This window comes from Papilio machaon, chromosome 7, assembly GCF_912999745.1.
Source record: "Papilio machaon chromosome 7, ilPapMach1.1, whole genome shotgun sequence".
Lineage (NCBI taxonomy): Eukaryota > Metazoa > Arthropoda > Insecta > Lepidoptera > Papilionidae > Papilio > Papilio machaon.
Genome location: NC_059992.1, coordinates 5,252,198 through 5,278,364, shown reverse-complemented (window position 1 = coordinate 5,278,364; position 26,167 = coordinate 5,252,198). Strand labels below are relative to the sequence as shown.

The 26,167-nt window shown below is 33.9% G+C and overlaps 1 protein-coding gene and 1 pseudogene across 1 annotated transcript; one reads left to right on the top strand and one right to left on the bottom strand.

Moving 5' to 3' along the window:
* Positions 1-5,488: 5,488 nt before the first annotated feature.
* LOC106714932 (phospholipase A1) lies at positions 5,489-14,652 on the bottom strand. The gene is made up of 8 exons (XM_014508059.2): positions 14,400-14,652; positions 10,429-10,495; positions 10,220-10,329; positions 9,497-9,654; positions 8,790-8,938; positions 8,002-8,228; positions 6,797-6,959; positions 5,489-5,613 (listed from the first exon to the last, which is right to left on the bottom strand). The coding sequence occupies exons 1-8, from the start codon at positions 14,446-14,448 to the stop codon at positions 5,544-5,546; spliced, it is 993 nt and encodes a 330-aa protein (XP_014363545.2). The 5' UTR covers positions 14,449-14,652; the 3' UTR covers positions 5,489-5,543.
* Positions 14,653-17,386: 2,734 nt separating this feature from the next.
* On the top strand, positions 17,387-25,539 carry LOC106714945 (annotated as a pseudogene).
* The last annotated feature ends 628 nt before the right edge of the window (positions 25,540-26,167 follow it).

Here is a 26,167-nt window from a genome sequence, read left to right as displayed (position 1 = left end):
ATACGTACTCTTCAAAATCGGACAACCTATGTAAACTTCAAAGGGTCACAATAGAACGGACATTCCTGTTAAAATCTCATGTCTATCTCGTTTAAAAATGGAACAAGATACTAAATATTTTTTTAATTCAATTTGAAGACAATATCACATCTCAGCTCAGAGTATACACGTTGTTTTCGGAGTGTTTATCTTTGTGTGCACGTACCCGTGTTGATTTGTCCGGAAAAGCGGACTTTACTTGGAGCATCGCTTCTAATTAACGTTTAAATTGAAATACCTTTGGTTTATTATCTGCATGGAAACTTTGTATGGAACTCCGAGAATATCTAATAATATTTTATTAAATGTTGATTTACAAATAAATGAATATCTCATTTAAACTTATTTAATTGGTAAATGTTTGTATTTAATTATTTTGATTATATTTCATGAATTCATAATGATCACAAAAGGCCTTCATGTGAAACATGAAAAGATGCCAATCCACTGTTTAAGGGCCCTATTATTTTGTATTTTATTTAATATTATTTTTAATACGTATAATAAAAGGGGTTATTACGTATCTTATTGTAATTGTAAACATCGACACCCCTAAAGTCCCTGAAGAAGTTTACCTTTTAATAATAAAATGGACGACTAGTAGAAGTTCGATAAAACTAGGAGGCGGTCGCCAATTTATGTCTACATTAGAATGAATAAGGATGGTCAATAAGTTTGTAGACGTAACACTCGCCGGTACCCGCTACCCACATTGATCAGGCAAACTAAAAAGTAACGGGCATTTGAACTACCCAAATCAATACCGTCTTGAATACTGTCGAGTCAGGAAAAAGTACGTGAAAATTTTGTCCTTGAGTTAGCTAAACTTAACTAATGTTCAAAAATATATTGTAGTGCGTCTCATTCTCATTTAAAAACCGAGAGAAGGATTTGTTTCAATATGTGTTTCGGCAGTGAAAACTCACAGAAATAGTAGTGGTTTGGTTCGCGATGTAACATTAACAATTTTTATATGTTGTTAACATTTGAATTTTATATTGCACTACTACAACCACACACATGCACAACAATAAACAATACGATGAAGAAGTTTTTTCGACCGCGAGTTTCCAGTTTCCGCAGCCAAATAATTTGTATATAAAACATATTTAATATATGGTTGAAGAACACATTTACAATAAAATTTGTGTTACATAACTCTACCCATATCTGTATGTAACATGTATTAAAATTTAGTTCAAAGCGAAAAGCTGACTTGTTTTTAAAGTTTTCATCAGACAGTGCACTTGAAGTATTTCTTCAGCGTATAGTTCACTTCAAATATGGGTTCAAGTTTCAAAGAAGTGTTTTCACAAAATATTAAGGATATGGGAACTTTGTTACTTTGTGGGTTTTATTTTTAGAGTTAAGGAAACGAAGAATATGCTTGTTTTGAAGAATTGCATGTGTGTGTGTTTAATATTGTACTTTGCTTAGTATGTTCGGATGCGAATGGCGCTTCTTTTTTGTAAATCTGTGGAATAAAAAGTCTTTACAGGGTTTCACTTGTCAAAAACTTGTCTACAGTATGTCATACACGTGTAAATTGATAAAAAAATGAACTATGTAAAATTGACGAATGGACAAATGGTAAATAGGTAAATGCTTTCTTGATAGTTTAAATTGTCTGCAGTAACAGAAAGTTATAGTTTCATTAATGGTAAATATACGGTTGTACCAGACTGGAAGTCGGTTGTCTAGCGTTCAACCCCGTTCTTATATTTGCATAAATTATGAGCAGCAGTGCCTTCAGCCAGGCCTCAAGGATATTTACCTTGAAGCATCAGTTATAATTATTGTTCAACGTAGCTTGTGCAAGAATTAATATTTTATTCCACAGAACTGATAGGTGATTACAGTATTTCAAGGTACATTGCATCGATTGATTAGTTTACTATATTCTTTTTAACTAAATGCAAAAATAGTAACTTAATTAGAAAACTGAGATAACTTAAAACTGCTAAGAAAAATCTTATCATAAACTTCAAAGCGGCAAAGGCTGTACCCTAGACGACTTGACTACGACCTGCATACAGTAATATACTCGTACATATCTTTTCTTAGCTAACAACACCTCGTATATCATTTTTATTAACTGGTTTTATCAAAAAATGGTGAATTTTTTTAGTAATTTCTTAATAAATAATACATACTGAGCGATTAAGAAATAATTATTTCATTAGTTTTGGTCGATTAACTCTATTTTAACATTTTAACTATGTTTCTTTATTTTTCATCTATCATGTGACCAATGGTTAGACGCGGAATGAGCAGCTCCATCTAAATGTATTAAAATGTGAAAACTGCCAATTTTCGACTTGAGTGGTGTTTCAACTAAGGGACGATATTATGATTAAACATCTAAGACAATAAGTAGTATATAACAATATATGTTAACGACAATATAATATGTAGTTAGTCATATATCAATTGCAGTTGTCAATAAATCATAGGTCCCTTTTCTTCCACGTGAATGCATCAATTGTTATGACAAACCACAATGCATGTGGAATGTCACCAGCAGTGATTAAAAAAAATACCTTATCAATAGTTGGAAGCTATTATAAGAGAAATAACAAAGTCTTAGGTGCAAGCAATTTGTATTCCGGATGCCGCGGCTCACTGAACTTAATGGCAATAAATTTTAAGGCGAAACGAAATAAAGGGGCCTCTGGTAAATACAACCCCTTTCAGATTTTCGTAATTTTTAGAGGTTTTCTCTCCTCGGAATCTACGTTTTATTGATGTTATTTTGCTTTACGAAAGTATCGAATAACATTTGTTTGCTGTTTTATCACCTAAGTAATTCTATAATTCTAAAGATAAATAAACAGTAGATGTTGGGAAATGAATGCTTTTAATATATAATTATTTAGCGATATTCTTTTACTTTGGAATCATTTTATTATGATATTAGAATCAAAATATATTTGAATTTTTTAACCAAAATTTTTTGATAAAATATATTTCAAAGTCCTATGAAGTATTTTGTAATTTGCTAAATTCCCTTAACAAATTATAAAGTTCTCAACAAAGTAATTCACTACAATCCATGCGCGAAATAAATAATTGGCAGTCCACTTTGAATGAACCACAAACACACATCGTGAACTAATTTTCAAGTGCTCTTTTTTCCTCCAATTCCCACAAGAATTAAAAAGGTCGAAGCGAGCAGACTACATCGGAGGGTCGGTCCCGCAAAAAGTTTTGAAGGCTTTAATTTAGCCCGTTGTTAATTCGCGCGCGACCGATTCAAAGGCACTGCCGGCCATTATTAAAAGCGTAAATTGTCAAACAGATGTTGCGAACGACTTTGGTTGCGTCCCGCCTAGTTTAAAACGCAATGAAAATTTTATCAGTACAATAAGGGCTCGATGCTTCGAGGCCTATCGAGTAATTAGGCTTTTGATATGACATCGTTCTGTCTCTATTATGTTTTGTTTTCGATACACAGTCATTTATAATTCAACATTTTACATACCAATGGTTTTTGTTTATTATTTGAACATTGACTTTTAAAACTAAAAATATGCAACGATAGCGATAAATGTTTTAATTCGAATTATTAATCTTCACAATTTAAAATTAACCTTATGTTATCCGGCTTTTAGTTTAAACTTATTAATTAGCTGAATCAAATAAAGTAAAATCCTTAACTTATAAGTAACAAAATAAGATTAGCTTGGCTGCTTTACTTCAAGAATTTAATCAGTTCTTAAAGAGGTGTTAAAAATGTATACGTTGTTAACTTTTAATACAACTAACACTTAATTAGACGTTCTAATTTACGAGATTATATCTAAAACTTTCATTAATCTAACTAAAAGCTTTTAATATTGACATTTTTTAAAGCTCATATTAAAGGATTTTAACGTAATGAATTATACTTTATAATAATACCTAAATAGTTAATTGTTCGACTTCAATTCGAATTTCGAATTTTAAGGTTTTAAAGTTTTTACTAGTATCTTCTGGTATCATGAATGTAAAAATTTAATTATTTAATATAGTTACTCTTATATTTATCAAGTAAAAATGCAAACCACCTCAAAAAACAAAAACCTCAACAAAAGGACGTTAGAAATTTTGCCTTTAAATTTCACATACAGCTATTTAAATATTTAAAAAATACAGATAGTACTTTCATTGTGTACTTTCTTATTATAAAATAGGGTAATACGAAAATGTAGGAAGACTATAAGGGAAAATATGTCCGCTTCAAAGCTATAACCTTTTTTCTCGTATCATGCCTTGTTCACAACTCATTCCTATGAACAGTTCGCTGCTGACTGTTTGCACAGGGAGGATGTCGCGCAAACTCAATGCCCTCCCCGGGGGAATGTTCCTACGAATGTTGGACATCGCAGTTGAATAGATATAAGTACCATCTATAATTCATTTTAACCAAAAATCGTTTATTTCAAATTATATCCTTAATTCTGGCTGTTGAGAAAGATTAAGTGAAAATTACTTACGTTGCATGAACCGGTTTCTAAAATGGATTCATTGTCTCACTGTGGGGTTCCTCTGGTGAAAGACTAGTACAGAGTTTCGGCAACATACATGAAGAATTACATACACACTGAGGGGCTATCCTAAGTTATTGGTGAGTAGGCCATAGTCAACCAGTGCGAATTGGTTGAATTAACAACACATATCTTTGAATTTCTTCGCAGATATGTGTAGGTTGCACCACGATGTTTTCTTTCATCGTAAATCGAAAAATTCGTTGGCACATAGCGGGATTCGAACCAAAGACCTAATACAAGTCAACTGCTTAACCTCTGAGCCACCGATGCTCTTACAGTAGGTAATATACAAATAAGTATAGTGAAAACATTTTCTTTAGCAACTTTATTAAGTGTAGATATAAAAGTCGTGATTGGTGAAAAAACGAATCTTTTGTTCTGTTTTCAATAATAATTATGATATTCCAAACTTGATATTAATGAAGAATCCATTTGGCTTTCATTTCGAAAAGTCATTTGGCTTTTAAGTGATCAAATTGATTTTTATCACAAAAATAATCTTTACAATCTTTCAGAAGACTCGTTCGATTCATAGCATTTTTAGGAAAATTAATATTCTTATTTGTTCTGAAAGCGGAATGCGAAAACAAAAACAAACCTAAAGAGAAATATCTTTATTATTTTAACGTTCATTTGTTTATAAAAATAAATAAAAACTTAAACCTACAAGTTTTTTTAATCTACGACATTTCCATTATATTACATAATATTATATTATCCTCGCATCACTCATTACAAGAACAGCTTCCTTATAAGTTAAATAGATGAAAAATATTGTATCAAAAAACTTTTCCATACTTTTATTTTTGGTTAAAATTCTTAAAACATTTGAATTTCAAGAACTTATTAACCTATTGCTAAAATATCTCGAACTGTCTTTGATTAAAAAAAAATCATTGAAATGTGTTTTATATGTCTTATCATCTGTAAAAGATTTTTATCCTGCTTTGTAACTTTAATTATATATTTAATTTGTTATAAACCTTCTTCTCCTCGTCCAAAAGGAGTTTCAGCATTAGTAGTCAAGTAATAGTTGCCAGGCACCCTGAAAACGTAATGGAGTTCACGTTATAAGTTCTTAAGTTAATTAATAATAGCTATTCAATCTCAACGAAAGTTGAACGTAGATTTTAACATAATTTACGACTCTGAGTAAAAGCATTAATGTTACTACATTTTAATAAACATGAAGCACCACTGTTGATATAAATTGATATAAATAATAGTTTTGAGTCTTAAGACTATGAATACAAATATTTTACACATATACTACAAAGTAGAGTTGGCGACAGGAAGGCGACTGGCCTTAAAGAATTAAGCCAAAACTTTAAGGTTTATAAAACCTTGTGTGCCGACCCTACGTGAGTGGGATAAGGTCCGGGAGATAATAATGATGATTTTACACATATACTTTTAAAATGTTGTAATATTTATAATGAACTCTATCTTTTATCCTCTGTATTTTTTGTACTCTGCATTAATATTAGTATTTATTGTATATAATTATTGTAATATTATATAAAATATCAACTTCGAACATTTCTCATTTACTCAGCAACGATATTAAACATATAGAGGGAACCTACATTACCAGAAACGTAAACCTTAGGTACCTCAATTCAATGAAATTCACTAGCAAATCTTCCATTGAATCTATTTTTATGGAATTCGTCCGAAGTGAGAAAGGTTCTAGATCATTCCTTGTCGCGTATGTTCATATAATGTATAATGAAATATGATGTTTATATGTTTATACAATTCTTAACAGACAAACATTTTTCAAAGAAATAAAAACTTATTGATTGCATGTAGACAAACTTTGTCAAATTCGATAATGTGATGCGTTCTCGTATTGTTCTACCTAGAGTAGTTTGTTGATGCGAAATTCCAGAATCCAAAAATTCCAGAATTTCAGGGAACATTCCAATCTCACAATCTTATGAAGATTATGAATAGATTTCATCATTAAAATTTTTAGTAGATGATAATTTTTATTACTAACTAGCTTTTACCAGCGACTCTGTCCGCGCGGAATAAAAAAAAATGCACACAAGATAAAAAAGTTCCTATGTCCGTCTCCTAGTTCTAAGCTACCTCCCCATCAATTTTCAGCTAAATCAGTTCGACCAATCTTGAGGTATAAATAATGTAACTAACACGACTTTCTTTTATATATATAGATTATATTTGTGTGTTTTAATTTATTAATAACAATTTTAAAATCTTACGCATTCGGGTCGCACTTTCCAATAGTCATTGTGACGGCTTTTTTCTCCTCTGCCGAGTAATTCTTCCATACCCTATAATTCTTGGCATGAGATCCGAGTAAGGTTCCAGGATGCTTCATAGAGTCGATCAAAAGTTCCCAGCATCGATTGTGATTACATAAATCTGTAATGTTATTATTTTCAATACTATTTCTAATATGTTTTAATTCTATGTAACGCATGCCGTATCATTATTATAAGGAAGAAAATAGTAATCGCTCAGTTTACTATCCGTTGAAACAATGCATATCATTCTCTTTAGAATATTCTAATAAAAAAACGCGACACGAATCTTTGTCACGACACGTGTCGTCACGGTCGATTACTCAATTTTTTAAGTAAGAGTAAGATATACTCAATTTTTGCTTGTTAAATATCAAATAAAAGCAAAGAGTTGTAAAGAAAATATTTACGTAAATCCTAGTAAGAAGTATTTATATAGAAAGAAAGAGCATCTTAGAATTTTTTTTCTCAGACATTACTTTTTACTGTGCTCAGAAATCTAGTTAAAAACTTGCTACATAATAAAAGTTAGCTAGCAATAGTAACGCGGAGGAACATAAATCCAATATTAAGACATACAAAGTATGCAGCTAGAAAATGAATATAATATTTCAGTTTACAAACTATTATTAAAAGTTACATTTTATAGGTTAGTTAGGTTTCTAGGTCAGTCCTACATTGTCTTAATAACTAGTCGCTTAGCTCAGCGGTCGGCGTAGCAACGTAATGACGGGTTTGATGTTCGGACTAATAAAATATTTGTTGGCGTTTGGATATTGTATGTAAAAATACGTCATACAATATGAGGGAGACCGTAAAATGATTCACTAGTCAGGATAATGTCAAGACTGAAGAAATAACTGCTGAAAAAATAAGCTGACATAGTAAAATAGCAAAATAAAAGAAAAAAAAAGTTTACTTTTAGCTTGTGACATATTGTATAACATTAATTTATCTTATTATTTTCTTCTTATAGATATTTTAGTTTAATCACCTCTTTTTAAATATAAAAAAAGAAATTAACCATATTGTTAGAAGTAATGGATTATATTTATTTTCTAAAGCTGGACGACCACGTCGAATTCACTTCGTAAGAATTTAGAACTAGTAGAAGCCATTTTACAAAATATTAATGGGAAAAATTATTAAAAGAAACTTCATACCTGCCATTGAAAATGTCTGTGCTGGTCTTTCATCGCAGCCAGGTTGAATTACATGCCCGTTGTTTCTAAAGTTCGGCCAAAAGTCCACTTTACCCATCGATCCTTTGGCACCATATTTACTACTATCCGTGTGTACCACAACCACCGATTCTGCAGACTCTGGGTTCAATCTCAAATGATATGGTTTGTTGTCAAAACCAACCCTCGATGGATCAAGACCAGTGATACTGTAAAAAGAAAACTCTGGTGATAATTTGTGGAATTGAAAAGGTCATGGAAGATTAACTTTCGGTAGCTTGCCGTAAAAAAAGTAGACAAACCTCTTTATCGTCTATTAGTTTTTCCTACAACTTCCGCGCGAATTTAAAAAAAATTGTTACGTCTCACAGAAACGGGATAAAAGTATATTATATCCGTCTCCTGGTTCTAAGTTATCTGCCCACGAATTTTGACCTAAATCTGTTCAGCTGTTCTTGAGTTATAAATAGTGTAACTAACACGACTTTCTTTTATACACGATATCTATAGGTGTTCTTTACATCTTTTATTTAATACATGATACTGAACATAAAAGGAATTTTGTTACAAGGCCGGAAAAGGAATAAAATATAAATGTGGACAGCTAAATGTTATTATAATCTGACATTCATTAAAAACCGTTTTAGTTGTTGTTCAGTAACGACGCAGTTTATCTAATTGCTACAATTATTGTTTACATATTGGGATATTCCCAGACATTGTTAGGAAAATAATAATCTTTCATTCCATAGAAAAATCAAAAATATTACCATGAAGGTTGCATTCCTCTGCTGGCTAGCGTTGTACCAGTAATACCAAACAGATGGGCTCCCAATGAATGTCCTATTAGATGAATCTTTTTCAAATTCAGACCAGCAGCAGCCATGTTACTTAAAGTATTGGCAAATCGAACTCCAAGCTACGAAAGTTTTAAGGTTGTATATTTAAAACAAAAATTAAAATTACGTCATTCACAACTTAGGTAAAGTGGAATAATTTATATTGTTTATTGAGTAACATGTTATTTATGCCCCATTTTATTCCACTGTCTATTATCTTATCGACTCTTCATTTTATACAAAAAGCGTGATAATAAATTTGTAACTTGTGTCATTGTTGTAACTTAAATTCAGGCGAGTCTATGACACCTTTGCCGCTATAGTCTACAAAAATGTACACAAGAATTTATACATGAAATCTATTTCGCATGTTCTTGCTAATAAAAATTAATAAACGTGATTTATTAACATCTGTCGTGTAAAATATCTTTAATTTAGTTTTCACATAAAACATCTTTTTATTGCGTTTAGAAATTGATTAACTATTCATAAATAGCTATCTTCATTTGAATATTAGAAACGTGAAAAATATATGAGTAATGCTATAATTATAATTCTAGCTTTAAACTTGTTTCTTGTCTAGACAATCTAATAGCGTTCACGAAACCGAATCAAGTCACTTTATAAATGTCTTTCACCTTTCGAGCATTAGGTGCTGCCCATTTCATATACGAAGAAGCAAAACCTGGTAGTGCCATAGAGGCCAGATCTTGCCAATTCAATAGCACCACATTGCTTTTCCCTTCATCAATGTAAGCCGTTATTACCGCAGTCACGGCGGGGCCGGTGGGACGACCTAAAATATTTAATCGTTTTATTTCTGTACCGATAAAGTTCGCACCACACTCAAGTTTCTACTAAACTAATCAGTAACCTATAGTTTAACTTCTACGACTATTTTAAAATTCAGCTACGATGAGGGTATTATTAGTTTATTAGAACAAGGTAGAAGTTTGGTTAATTGCAAAGTAATACTATAGATTTTCTTTGTTTAAAATTGCTCTTCATGATAAAAGAAGATAAAAAGATTGATTCATATGGACAAAAAAATAATAATTGAGTTTGCTATATTTTGATGTAGTTACGCAGACGTGTGATGTAATATAATTCTGTCTAAGTATCTATAGTGGTTACATAAATATCTATAGTGGACTGCACATCAATACGTCTAGATGTAAATTACAATTGACCTTTAGGTTATTAAGCAGTACGAAATATAGCTCGACCGCGCGTCTTGGCATTGGTTCAAATAAGTTTCAGTGAAAAATTAACTAACGACAATATTTTCATTCATAGATCATCCCTTTCGGTGTAAAGTGGTAAAAAATAAATGAATATAAATCACTTTTTATTATAATTACCTGTAAATCCATGTGAAAATATGACTGTACTCTTGCTAGAGTCATACCACGTCTCTGAAAATATCTTATGGGCTTCGTATATATATAGTTCAGTATAATTCTCCATCGAACTTAAATCAGAAAAGCATACTATTAAAGTTTATAATCCTTTACACACAATACATTGGTCAGAAAATTTTGTATTTAAACTATACTATTAAAATACATACCCATAGTAAAAACGAAGTTTTGCTTCTTGATTAATTTTTATATCAATATCTTCTTCATCGCAGCTGGCTGAAAAAATTAACATTACGTATTTTAAAAGAAAATAGATATCCATATAAGCAACAATAATTATTTTATTGATTTGTAAATAATCAGTAATATTTGGTGTATTTGGCTGTAGGTAGGATACATTTTTTTCAATAAGCAAGAGTGCAATTATAAAAATTCCAATTAACAAATTCACAGTACTATGGCAGTCAGTTATCGAGATCAGTCCAGTACCGTTAGTAGAGAACTGGGACGCAATTCAGTCGCACAAGCCTGCTTTTTTTTTTTTTTTTGAAAAGAATCTTGTTTTTAATTTTTGAATTACGTACGACCTATTTGAGTTTCATTCACTTCATGATACAAAAGAATTCTTCTTATGGAAGAGGAATGTAGATTTCGTCGCAAATTTTCTTGACTCAGGTATTCAGATACGACATATTCGACTGCTTTTGTTGTTCAAAATTAAAAAAAAAATTATATTATAGTCCGACCATATCCATAATTTGAACTATAATATAGATTATAAATTGGCACAATAATCTGAATATAAAGGAACAACAAGGGAAACACAAACAAATATATATGTCGTAGCATTATATCACTGTAATTGTTCCAAATATATACAATAATATATGTATAAAGATTGATTGAAAAATTTTAAAATTTAAAAAATGGTAATGGTTCATATCCTTTTTCATTCCCGATATCCGTCAAGTGATGGCATAAATATGTGATAAAAATGCAGGTAACGGTACCTTTCCCTTTGGTCAACATCGGATTGAAAAAACATGTTCGAATCAAGGTTAAGTACGGCCCTGTTCTGAATAAAAAGAAACTATAAGCTGTTTTGTATTCAAGCTGTCAATTTATGCTAATATCCTTTCTTTTATATCCAATGGCGAGATTTTTAAATATACCAGTTTTTATTATAACTAAAACTTTGAGAAAAAAAATAGTGTTAACGATAAACTAAATGGTATTAATAAAATATTAGGTCCTTACATATGAAATTGGCGTTTTTCGTACTGGCCACTTTAATCACGAATTTCTCCTCTTTGGTAAGGAATTCCAAATTCAAATTTGTACAGCTATAGACTCATGTATTTGTGGTTCGATGACCGTCATTCATTTGTTTTTTTTCTTCTGTTTTTTTCTGTTTGCGTCACTCATTTTACAAAATGGAAAACTTAAAATATCGCATTATTTACGAGTACGAGTTCCGCCGTGGCACTAGTGCTGCGGAAACGACTCGAAGGGTGAATGATGTGTATGGCGGTCGTGTTGCAAAAGAAAACACAGTTCGTTTTTGGTTCCAACGTTTTCGTTCTGGAAATTTCGATCTGCAGAACAAGCCCCGTGGACGGCCTGAGACTCAAGTTGATAATGAAGAGTTGAAGGCTATTGTGGAAGCGGATCCATCGCAAACCACGTCCGAGTTAGCTGCAGGCTGCGATGTTAGTGATAAAACTGTTTTAATTCACTTGAAGCAAATTGGGAAGATTAAAAAGCTTGAAAGGTGGGTACCTCACGAATTGACTGAAGCAAACCGGCAAACGCGCGTCGACTGTTGCGTTACATTACTAAACCGGCACAATAATGAAGGTATTTTAAACCGAATCATTACCTGTGATGAAAAAGCGGTTCTTTACGATAATCGGAAGCGCTCAGCGCAATGGTTGGATCCTGGCCAGCCAGCCAAATCCTGCCCCAAGCGAAAATTAACCCCAAAAAAGTTACTTGTAAGCGTTTGGTGGACTAGTGCCGGTATTGTTCATTACAGTTTTCTCAAATCTGGCCAGACTATTACGGCTGATGTCTACTGTCAGCAAACGCAAACCATGATGGAAAAGCTAGCGGCTAAACAACCTAGGCTGGTCAATCGCTCCACGCCACTGCTGCTTCACGACAACGCTAGACCACACACTGCGCAACAGACGGCTACTAAATTAGAAGAGCTTCAATTGGAAAGTCTGAGACATCCTCCGTACTCCCCGGACCTTGCTCCAACAGCTTACCATTTTTTTCGAAATTTGGATAACTTCTTGCAAGGGAAAAAATTCAACTCCGATGGGGCAGTCCAAATCGCCTTCAAAGATTTTATTGATTCTCGTCCGACTGGTTTTTTAGTAAAGGGATCAATGAACTACCTATGAGATGGCAAAAGTGCATAGAAAATAATGGTTCATACTTTGATTAATTAAATATATTATATTAAAAAATATTCGACTTTTTGTTCCTCCCATACAAAACGCCAATTTCATATGTAAGGACCTAATATTTCTAGTTGAAACGTTTTTATATACAGTTGAAAAGATAATATTAGAGAACTCCAGACATAAATCATACAAATTTCATACTAATGTTATAAATGCGATACTTTGAAAGGCTGTATGTTTGATACTACGTATCTCCAAAACGGCTTAACGGATTTCGATTAAATTTGGCACAGATGAAGAACGTAGCCTGGAAGAACATGTGTTCTTCCAGCCTATGTAGGCTGCTTACTATTTTTTTATTCCACGCGGAAGAAGTCGCGGGCTAAAGCTAGTATATATGTTTTTTTTTTTTTGTTAAATTGGTATAGACAAGTTATTTTATTGAAAGTTTTTCTGAAAACAAGATTGAAGATACATGAATTGATTTGATTGAACATATTATAAAGCAAAATATTGCACAACTACTCTAATTAATCCGCTCACACACTTAATTTATACCTTTGTAAGATTTGTTTTCGTGTTTAAAAGTTTATTCACATTAAAATTAAGAAACAACAAAAATACAAAGTTTAAAAAATAAAATTCGTACAAATCACACGAGCAAAGCTGTGGCATGAACCTAGTCGTTGAATATTAATGAGTTTCGGCTATTTCCGTTCCATGTTATGTTAATGAAACAAGCTAAGCGGGTCGCCATTCCGAAACTGCAAAAAGTTACGAACATCAGAGAAAGTTCCGCATAAACAATCTTTACCAACGACAAATGTTTACTTAACGGCTCAATTTACCATGTACGGTACGCTACAGTTATATTTTCATACTGGCACTTACAAAAGTGTTAGCCTTATTAAAGTTTAAAGTAGTTGTAGTCGGCAAGTGGATCAATTTGATCTAGTTACATAATGTAAACTTACAATTAAACAAGTGGTTAATATATGCACATTTTATATAAAAGCCTATAATTAACAATGCCTACGATCTACGATAACATCTCCTCAATTGAATTGATTGGTTTTTGGAGAAAAGAGACCGTGAGTATGTTTTTCAATAATAGGAACACCAACAAATTTGTAAACCTAGAAACGGTAGTAATGTTACTTTTTCTAGCTAAGTACAGATTGTTATCTACAAGTTGTTCGTGACAGGATTTATATATTTTATTGCCTTTGTATTTGGCACACTAAAATTTAAATATAAGATAAGATTTTTTCATAAAAAAACTAGGTACTGTAATAAAAAAAACTAAATTTAAAGTGATAACTTGATTAATTAAATACTAGCTGTCGCCCGCGACTCCGTAAGTGCGAAATAAAAAAATAAATTGTAATAAGTAGCCTATGTGTTCTTCCACATTATGTTCTACATCTGTGTCAAATTTCATCAAGGACCATTGAGCTATTTCAGTGATACCTTCTAACAAATCAAAAAAAAATCCATCGATCCATCCATCTAAATAGTCGCGTTTATAATATTACGAGTAGTAAGATTAACGTGCATAACACTATTTGTAAACCGCTCAACTTTAGGAAGAAATAAGTACTAATCGAGCGTCCGTGGCTCAGGGGTTAAGTTTTTAATTAATTCATTAATTAACTATTATAAAACAAGCACGCTTTTATCCTCACGACACACTACACAGATGTTAATAATTACACACACATAAATAGAAATAATATAAAACAAATAATGCACACAACAAATCGACTCACCAAAAACAAACAACACTGAGAGGAACCAAAACAACACGCACGCGTTCATTTTGCGTTATTTTCACAAATCACCATTATTTCGGGCTCCTTATGTTTATATATGGGCCTGCTATCAGTGCGTTCTTACGTATTACCTGTAGTAATACTGTCTCCTTGACCTGAACAGATTATAGTCCTAAATTTGTTGTGCGTACGAAAATGTATGTATTTTTAATCTTCATTAACAATGACCTTGTTAGACATTCCACATGCGGGTGTTTTACCTTTCGTAGTTAAAATATCAAATGGGAACAAAGCCTAAAATACTATTGTTTTATCCGAAGTCTTGTGTAAAACTAAGAATATTTAAAGCGTTTATATAAAAACATTGTATTATAAAATATATTGCAAATAATCTTATAATTAAGTAGAAATGAGAAAGAGGCGAAGTAAATGGAATGGGGTAATATAATAGAGTAGTTTGATAATGTTGAAACAATGAACAGAGATGATAAAAAATTTGCTGCAATAATAAATATCATTAAAGATAAAGCGAGCCTATGTGTGTAGTTACATAATTGTATGGAAAATTATGTATTGATCGAATCCAAATACATATTTTATTATTTTAATACGAAAAATACTTTTTTTTAAATTATGAACAGCCACAAAATATATATCGGTAACCATCAAACTAATGTAAGTTACGTTATTCAAGTTATGTGGGTTCAATTTTTTTAACAAACCACGCAACTTATTGTAGGAATGACAATTGAAATGACGGAAGATAGATCAATGTGGAGAACTAAAACCTGGTGCGCCGACCCCACGCGAGTGAGATAAGCATAGGGAGATATTCATTTCTTGTGACACTTATACTTTTTGTTAGTTTTTAATACACCTTACTAAATCTTTTTTTTAAATTTCAAATTAGGTAGTAGTAAAATAGAGAAAACTATATTCACACATTCCAAGTGTAACTTTCTGTCTCACCTGCTACCGTATGTGCATTCAAATTAGTCTGTCAAATTATTCTTAAAGTTTTTATTAAAGAGTATCTAAAAATACAGGTGCTTTTTTAGTCTTCTACCAATTAAACTGAGCATTTCAGAGCCGTTTGGCAGTTTTTTAGTAGTTGAAATGTGGTTTTTTTTAGCTTTTTTATTGACTCAAAAAGACTTTGTGCATTGTTTAATAACCGCTACGCTTTTTAATTCTAAAAAATATTTATTAAACGAAAATTTTTATAATTAATAGTGACTAGGGATTTCATTATTGAAACATTTTATTCAATGTGATGAACTTGTTTTATATGATGTTTGTTATTACCATGGACCAGGAATCCATGGAATTTTAACACCAAGTATAAAAAAAAATTGTACTTCATTGAAACAAAAGAAAACAATGAATTCATGGAACTTATTTCTATCATATATTCTTGCAAGTCTAAATAGTCTCGTATATTAATATTTAGTACATGTTTTCTACAATGATATTTTGTTTCATTGATTTTGTGATATACTGTAACAGAGTACATGAAATTTTGAATGAAGCTTTAACATTAAATCAAACACTTATTCCTAAGGAAAACGAAAAAGCTTGTAGTTTTTCGATATACTATAATAAATACTAAAATCTGTTCCATCCATAAACAAAATCCGTAATATGTATTTCTGTCTGCATATAATTTGATGTTATCTGAGTGTAAGTCTTCTCTGCCAAATAACCTGTACAAATATTGTCATCCTTATCATTCTATTTGCAGAAATAGAGATAACAATATGTATAGACTTCTTGACAATGGAAACTAAAGCGAGACAAAGTTTTTTTGGGTTGGTGGGCAAGGGTAATCAACTTACAATAACCGTTTAGTTAATTCTTATTTTTTTTTCACTTGCATAAGGCCATGTAACTTTATGTGAAAATAATATCGGCGTATCGGCAATTAGGAGGAAAGGACTAAAAAGGATTTTTAATCCTGCCTCTAAATAGATTTTTTATTAAATCTAAATTTCACACATAATGAAATAATTTCATCATAGACTCCATATACCTTTTAAACCTAGCAAAGTAATTTTTGATAGCATACCAAAACCAGAAATTTTATCAAATGAGTATTTGGCGTGCATAATTAATTAATGCTATTTTTTCTAAAATGTTATAAAAAAAGCATCGATAATTTACATAATTACACTTATCATTCAATTATTTATCAGTCCATTAAGCCCGCTACACACCTTGAGTTTAACTGTACAGAACTTATGTGTGTTGACAAAACTGAAAACTGAGCAGTTTAACTGATAGTTAAAACTGAATGTGTGTAGCGGGCTTTACCGAAAAATCAGCTGGACAGCCGGATGTTTACAAGATTTTACTACTTAATAAACATATGATATTGATATGACAGAAAAGAGATCAGGCATATATTCTATACCACCAAGACTATTATAGCTGCGATGCTCCTTCAAGCCTAAAAATCTCCTGTAAAAGATGAGTACGAGACCCTCATATGTATGCTTATTCTAGTACCTTGGCGCTTCCTGGAAAGTTACCTAAAATTAAGATAAATGGATCACCTCAAACAAGATCTGAAAGGAATTAATAAAAAGAAGAAATTTACTATACCAAGCCTGTACACAGATAGTTAGTAGATTCCAATACGTAGAAATACTTGGTACGTTTGTACCTTAAAAAAAATGCTTTACAACATTCTGAAGTGCTTCAATTTCAGGAGGATAGTAGTGACCTCTACAACTCACAAAGAATGGTCGAAGCAAACGATTATTGAACCTGAGAGCTATAAAATAGTTGACAAAGTTGCATGATTGAATTTGTTTTTAAAATGTTTTCAATTTCAAATAACTATAATGAACTCTAAATATAATTTTAACTAAATTAATTCAGTTTAAAAATACGTCCTGATAATTTTAATATACTTCGCCTTTACATTTTGTTAACATAAATTACAGATAAGTTGTAATAAATTGGAAGAATATTTTGTAAATAATGAGAACATTGCACTTCTGTTAAACATACAGTTAATCAAACATCGTTCGTTGTCCCAAAGGTAAGTATAAATTTTATATGTTTTTCACGGACTTGTTTTAAAATCTTCATAGTTTAATGACTTTTATACTCAACATGTACACAATTACTTCGTTTATATTCATTCGTGTAGGATTTTATGCAAAACGTAACTAATTAGCATCATTGTCCCTATCGTAGGTATATTTTTGAAATCTTACTAATACTATAAATGCGAAAGTTTAGATGGATGGATGGATGAATGTTTGTTTTAGGGTATTTCCGAAACGGGTCAACGGATCTCGCTGAAATTTGGTACAGATGTAGAACATTATCTGGAAGAACACATAGGCTATATATTGTTTTTTTTTTTAATTCCGCGCGGACGACAACTAGTATGAAATGTTCTAAGTATTTAATATAAATATACGTTCCTGAAGCATGCTACGAGTATACGCGTTCCTGTAGCATTGGAAAAAATTTGACACATGTACATAGGTGTTCTTAAGGCACCATAGAAGGGATTTGCAAAATATAAAATATTTGTCAGAAAGTCTTTGCTTGCAGTTTGTTTTACACCGCTACTCTAGTGGAAAAGAGGCGTAGGCGTACTTTTTTCATTAAGCTTGGAGCCTCCAGTTCTTATATAATAACGATTGTATTTATTTTAATCAAGCAATAAATAAAACATTTTCTATCCCGTAGAAAAAAGTAACATGAAAAGCTTATTGTTATTTGTGAGTTTATTGATAATGCAACAAACGAATGCAAACGAATGTGTTCACCCCGCTGTGCGATTGCTTCAACGATACGTTAAAATAAACACTACAGTCGGTAATGATCAGTGTAAGTATAAATTATTTTCATTTAGATATCTAAATGCTATGTACATTTTATATCGAAGTAAATCAAGATATTTTTTTTCTAAGTTTTCCATCTACCTTGTTCCTAAACTTACGATCATATTGCAATAAAACGTAAGTAAGAATGCTTTGAGGACCCTCACGCTCTTTTATGGTCAAATTAATTATACAAATTTCAATGTTACAAACTTATGTGAATGCTATTCAGAAGTAAACGCATACCAAATTCATCTAGCATAATTAAAATTTTATAAGTTACCAATTATTTCCTCAGCTGAAGCGATTAAATTTTGGAAAAGTCTAGCTAAAAAAGCAAAGGCTACGTTTAACACGTACGACTATATAGAAGGCTTTCCTATAGTAGTACTTAAATGGAAAGGCACTAATTCATCACTGAGCAGTATCGTTCTCTTGTCACACATAGATGTCGTTCCCGTCGCAAACGAGGTAATTTTTTTAATAGCGGGTTACCTGATGTGAAGTAACCATAGTGACCCCGGACATTACAAATTGTGTACAGTAATTTCGATTTTAACGGGTAACGTTTTACATGCATATCCATTTAGGTATGTGTGTGTGTATGTAAGTTTCGACAGTAAATGATGGAACCAATTTTGACTTTTAAGGTATCATTCGATTTGTGTTCTTCCCCTGAGTAACAGGGTTATAGTCATTTGGGATTTTTTTGTTATTTATTTGTCTATTTCTTTCGTTTGTTATTGTTGTAATTATTTTTTAGGCGGAATGGAAGTACCCGCCATTTTCCGGAAAAATCACAAAAGATGGTTTGTTACACGGTCGAGGATCACAAGACTGCAAATCATCCACTATACAATATTACGAAGCTATACAACGAATAAACAAACAGAAAATTAAGCTTCAAAGAGATATAAATCTTATTCTGTTTACAGGTGAGTTGCAATTATGTAAATTTAAATTGGACTAAACAAAAGAAGACTCAAATGTATCTTTTCAGTTCAAATAGTTTTACGGAATAAAATAAATCCCAAATATTTCTTTTAATATTTTAAATTGTTGTTTATTATCAGAGATGTTTTAAAATCAATTCTTAAGCATTAATATTTATATCAAATGCGCAGAAGCTTTGCCGATGTCCTCATGAATGACAGTAGCTACAAACTGAGCCGAGCGCGGTGTTAGTGGGAGGGGGAGTCATCGGAAAAAATCTGCGCGCGGCTAAACTAAAAAATAGCATATCTAATCGTTAAATGATTTTATTAGTTAAATTAATTATTTACAGATCATGAATTTGGTGTATCAGTGGAAAAAGTACAAAGCTTTATAGAAAGCAAAGATTTTGCGGACATGTCCATCGGTGGGGGCATAGATGAAGGAGTTTCGTATCAATCAGACAAAGTACTACTATTATACCAAGATAAAGCTCTATTAGGTAAAAAATGAAGCAAATTAGATTAAAAATGTTAATTTATAGACTATAATGTTTTTTTTTTTTTTTTATAGAGGGAAAAAATGCCTTGGGGCACCGTCAGACATGGGAGCTACATGCCTGGTGTGTCGGGCTCAGGCTCATTAGTGTTCACCTAACCTAACATGAGTCCCGTTACCGACTAAAACAACCCTCTCTATGGACTTTTCGGTACCCCTCCGGGACTACCTTCCGGTATTACTTCGGAGGGGTGGTCTCAGCAATCATGCTTTCCCTTCTAGCTCTCTGCGCTTTTTAGCTCCTTGAGTCCATTGCGTTGGCTTTTCGCCGTATTTGCTCAGCCCGCCGTACCTTCTTTAGTACTGAGGCGGCGTATTCGCTAACTTTATTCCATGCTTCTTCTGTTGCAAGCATGTTATCCACCAAATTTGCGACCGTAGTAGGTCCGATACTGTTCTCGAGTTCTTCGCGCTCCTTGGAGTATGCCGGGCAGACAAAGAACACGTGCTCTGCATCCTCTGGTTCGCCGCACCCGTGTGGACAATCCGGGAGAATTTCGTGCCCAAAACGGTGTAGGTACGCACGGTAACATCCATGGCCCGTCAGCATTTGGGTGAGGTAGAAGTTCGTTTCCCCATGCCTGCGGTTTATCCATTTTTCGACTTGTCCAATTAGTTTGTGAGTCCAGCGGCCCTTTATTGAGTGATCCCACTCCTGCTGCCATTTGGTGATGATCTGTCTTCTGACTAGACATCGCGATTTTTTCCGCGTTGCGCTCGGATCACTTCTTCTGTCAAACAACAGTTTTCTCTCTTCTGCAAGTAGATGCACGGGTATAGCGCCAGCGATTACACAGGCTGCATCTAACGATACAGTGCGAAACGCGCTGATGATTCTGATCAAACTTACCCGATACACTGACTCCATCTTTTTCCTATTTATTTTGTTACTTAGAGCGTCCGCCCAAATGGGAGCCCCATACAACAAAACGGAATTACTTACCGACATCAACAGGTTCCTCTTCTTTTGCCGTGGGCCACCCACGTTAGGCATGAGCCTGGCGAGTGCCATGGTAACCTTCGATGTCTTCACGGCTGCTTGCTCCACGTGGTGGTTAAAGTTTAGCCTGAAATCTAGGTACACTCCAAGATACCTAATTTGTGTTTTAGATGTGATGCAACTTGATCCCACGGCTAGCGTGATCCTTTCCACGTTCTTCCGACTCGTGACCAGCATTGCCTCTGTCTTGTGCTCTGCTAGCTTCAGCCCGGTCGTTGTCATCCACGTTTGTATGCGGCGGTACGTTTCTTCGAATATTCTGCGTATCTCTTCTGTGTGCTTCGCGACTATTGAGATCATCGCATCGTCTGCGAAGGCAGTGAGTTCAGCTCCAGCAGGTAGTGTGAGATTCAGCAGTCCGTCATACATAATGTTCCACAAAAGCGGTCCGAGCACGGAGCCCTGTGGTACACCAGCCGTAATTTTGTACTTTTCCGGTCCATCATCCGTGTCGTAGTGAAGGACCCTGTTACTAAGGTAGCTACGTATTATCTTCCTGAGGTACATCGGTACTTCCAATCTATCCATAGCCTTGCAGATGATGTCCCATCTTGCCGAGTTGAAGGCATTTTGGATGTCGAGAGCTACCAACAGGCAGTACTTTTTGCCCCCACCTTTCCAGCGATGGCCCCTGGTGGCGTTTTTGGCGATGTTTACTACTCGTTCTATCGCATCCAGGGTAGAGCGGGCTTTTCTAAAACCGTACTGGTTGTTGTGGATGGCGTTTCCGATTGCGGCTTCCATTCTATTGTGGATTATTCTCTCCAGAACTTTCCCCGCTGTGTCCAGCATGCATAGAGGACGATAAGACTTTGGGTCTTCCGGGTTTTTATTGCCCTTGGGTAAAAGTACTAATCGCTGTCTCTTCCAGATTTTGGGGAAAGTACCTTCCTGGAGGCACTTGTTAAATACCTCCTGAAACCCATTTTGCTCTCCCTTCATTGCCGCCTTCAGAGCTACGTTAGGGATGCGATCCATACCCGGTGCCTTCTTATTCTTTATTGCGTTGTATGCGCCTACGAATTCCTCGTTCGTGATCGCAGGGACTTCGGCGGCGTTTGCGGGTATTTCGTAGTCCAGCTCTTCTTGTTGTGGGAATAATGTGGTGACAATGCTTCTTAGTAGTTTTGTTTCACGGGGTTGTTGTGTAGTCCTTAGTTTCTTCATGACAACCATGTACGGTCTACCCCAGGGGTCATTGTTGACTTCTTCCAGTAGTTCAGCCCAAGTTTCTCCTTTTCGTTTTTTAATCGCCTTTTTCAATTTAGTTCGAAGGTCTTTGTAGGTAGCCTGCAACGCGGGAAATGAATTTTTCTTTCTTGCCCGTTGTGCTAACCTTCGGGCCTTCATGCATTGTTCTCTGATTTCTCTGATATTATCGCTCCACCAGTGGACCGGATCTCTTTTGTTTTTTCTGTGACCGGTTCTTACCATTGCACAATCACACGCCCTAGCCAGCTTTGTCATGATGTTCTCTGCCATCTCCTCTGCGGTGTTACCTTCAATCTTACTGTTCCACTCTAATGCGGCGTGAAATGTGTCCGCGTCGAAGGTATTCGTTTTCCAACCTACGAGGGGAGCCGCAAGCTTCCGTCGGCGGACATTGTTGTGATCGGGGATACTCCACGTAATTGCACAATGGTCGCTGTGTGTGTAGATATCCGTTACCTGCCATTTTGTGTCCCGCTTTGCTATGCTGCTGCTTGCGAAGGTCAGGTCAATAAAGGACCTTGCTTCACCTTTGATAAAAGTGGGTGACTTACCGTCGTTCAATAGTGTCAGGTCCCATCCAGCTGCGGTCTCTAGGAGCGTTTGGCCTCTCTTATCCGTTCTGCTACTCCCCCACTCGGTTGCCCAAGCGTTAAAATCCCCTGCAATGACCCGTGGGTTCATATTTCTAGAGGCATTAGTGAGGTTTGCTAGCATGTTCTCGAATTTGTCCTGGCTCCAGCTTGGTGGGGCGTAGCAGCTATAGAAGTGTATGCCATTCACTTTGGCACCGATGACTCCTTCTTCTTGGACCTTCAGGATTTTTTGCGTCGGGTACATGCCGCAGGACCAAATAGCGGCTTTATTTGCAGTGTCTGATATCCAACCGGGTTGTTCAATGCTGCGGTAGGGTTCCGATATTATTGCCAGGTCAATGCCTTCCTCACGAACTATTTGCGTGAGTAGGTCTTGGGCAATCTTGCAATGATTTAGATTTACTTGGACGATCTTAATCTTTGCTTCTTAATGATCTCCTGAAGTGCTTTCTTGTATGCAGCGCATTCGCGGCTGCCGGCAATGTGTTTGTTTGCCTCTCTCTTACCTTTGTCGCTGCAGAGTACGCAATAGGCCTCTCGTGTGCACTTGTCGATTTTGTGACCCTCACCACCGCACTTGACGCAGCAGGAGGACCTGTTGACGGGACTCCTACACATTTTGGCCAAATGGCCGTAGTTCCAACACTTATAACATTTAAGTGGTTTAGCTACTTCACGAATACGGCATATTACCCATCCAACGCGAACCTTCCCTGCTTCGAGAATTTTGTTGGCCAGCTCCATTGGTAATACTTCCAAAGCTGTTTGCATGCCACCATACGTTTTCTTGACGGATTTAATGGCATTTATGTCTACAGTTTCGCCTTTTCCCAGTACGCTTTGTAAGGCATCCCTAATTTCTTCCCTTGTGGTGATTTCGTCAAGGTCCTTCACGATGATAGTTTTCTCTGGGATTCTACTTTTGACCAGAGCTTCTTCACCCAGCACCGTTTTTATGGCGTTGCAGTACTGTTCGGTTTTTCCCGTACCATGTTTGTTAATTACAAAAATCATGTCTCCGCCGGCAGTCCTGCGGATTTTTGCGACATGGTCTCCTACACCTTTGACTTTGACTTATAGACTATAATGTGCATATAGATGTAGACTATAATGAAACAATATAATGAAAACCAATAGAATACAATATGAAGGTGTTCTCAATAATTTCTCTGTTTGACAGTACTTGAAGTTGACTGCTACGGAATAGAAACACACGGATCACTTATGCCTGATTCGAACATTACAGCTATAGGAAAGGTACATATTTTACCATTGAAACTAAGTAATACCTATGTACTAATGTACTTTAATAAAAATACAACGACTATTGTCTTATTTTGTCAAATTAAATAAAATACCAAAGTCTGAAAAAAAAAAACAAAATTACAGGTATTTCAACTCATAGTAACGTGTTCGACTTTATGATAGTACCTTACCGTAATTGAACGTTTTAACTGATACATGAACAGCTCTGTCAAATTCAGACTAAATAGGTTAGAATTAATTTTTTATCATTTTTAAATTTTATGTATGTATACAGTGCGCGAAAGTGATCGAATCATTACAAGAATACCGCGACGAGCAAATTGATTACATGAAGAAGTTGAAGGTCAGCGACACCGGTGACTTTACCAGCATCAACTTGAATAGATTACAGGTCAGTTTTAGTAGATCCAATTTACCGATTTTAAACTAGTTCAGGTCAGTTCGTAATTTATGGGATGAAAACCTTTAAATGGTTCTATTTCTTAACATTAAAAAAAGGTATCCGTTGTTTTATATTTTAATAGTAAGCAAGTTAAGTGAGCAAAATTTTCTTTTCTTATGATTTTTTTTATTTGTATTATCAAATATTAATTTTATAAGTAAGTTACAAATCTGCTATGGCATTGCACGTAATAAATCACTTTATGTTCCAAGATATTTAAGTTCAAAATAATATTAAATGGCGCACTTTTCAGGGCGCCCTGACGGATAGTGTGCTGCCCGGCCGCATAACTCTTCGTTACTACATCAATCCGTCAACCAGAACTACAGTATCGGAAGTGTTTGATGAGGTATTTATAAAACAGCATAACAATTAGTTTTAATATAAACGAAAAATAAATAAAACTCATTCTCTTAAAATTAGACTTCATGTTGTTTAAATTTGAATTTCTATTATTTAAAAAAGAAATTTATTTTTTGCTTTCTTTGAAACGGATTACAAAAATGATCATTATTTCGATCTCAAGATCAGTTAAATTTGAACGAAAAGTGATTAATAAAAATGAAAATACCTTGGATAAAAAAGTAGTGTCTGATTAAATTCATTAGATACTCAACGTTAGTTTTTTTTTTAATTTAATTTTAAGTATGTTTAACACATTAACTACCATGTAGGGTAAGACTTTTGCCTAAGGTTTGATATATTTGCAGCTGAAAGCAAGAATCCAAAAACTTGGTACCGATATAAAGTTGACCATTGTACGTTCTTCTGAAAAATCCCCCGTAGTCAAAACTGACGACACGAACCCTTACTGGAAAGCGATTTCCGATGCCGCCAAATGCACGTGAGTATAAACCATATTTATATTTAAATGTCGTTCAATAATACTATAAGCTTATATTTTTTTTATATTGTAAATTGAATAAAAATATTTCAACTTAAGGAAGTAATAAAATTTAATTTTACTTTACGTTACTTTGTTTTCATTCGACGCAAAATTTTAAAAGCATTAAATAACCTAATTCATATATTTTTCTTGCAGAAATATAACTTTCAACCCAAGCGTCATCTTCGACCAAACAAACGCCGGTGTTATGAGAAAGTTTGGAATTCCAGTCTTAGGTTTCTCTCCGTTACAGAAAACTGAGTTCCTAGTGCATGGAATTAACGAAAACATAAATATTACCATATTCTTGAACGGAATCAACCTGTATCAGAAATCTATACAAAATTTAGCGAATCTCTCTGAAAAGGAAGTAGCGAAAGATACAAGTTCCTATCTGACTGGTTATAAGAAAAATTAAATATTTGTAGCACAAGCCTTTACATTATCCTGCAATTCCACTGTTATGTTTATAAGTTTTTATCCCATGTGTTTCTGCGGTTAAAATCCAGTTACCAATTACTCGTACACATTACCTTCATTTCGGTGACGTTATCGATTAGAATTAAAGCTTCGGCTCAGTGGGCCTAGCACGAAAATTTGCGATAAGCGACTTCGACAAATTTTATCGATGACTTTACAATGGCGATTGTCACAAATACCCGTTTCAGACCGTAGGATTTCACTGTCGAAACACTCAACAGACAAAATATTGTCATCTTTCTTATTCTTTCGAAATAAACTAAGATAAAAACAAACAATATTATAAGGGGTTTTTGCAATGAAAACAAACGTGTTTCTTATTTTAAATATGATGCAAAATTTCATCGCTTATGTAGTATGCACAAAAAGTAATGCAATTCTCAGTCAACATGATAAAATGAAACAACTTTTTATTTTTCACATATAATTTTATATTTTGTATTATTAGATAGTCTCCTAATCACGTAATCATTACTTTCGCTTACAATTCTTAATTTGGAATGATATTATGTGAAACATTTAGCTTAAAAATAAATAAAAAAGAACATCTGACTTA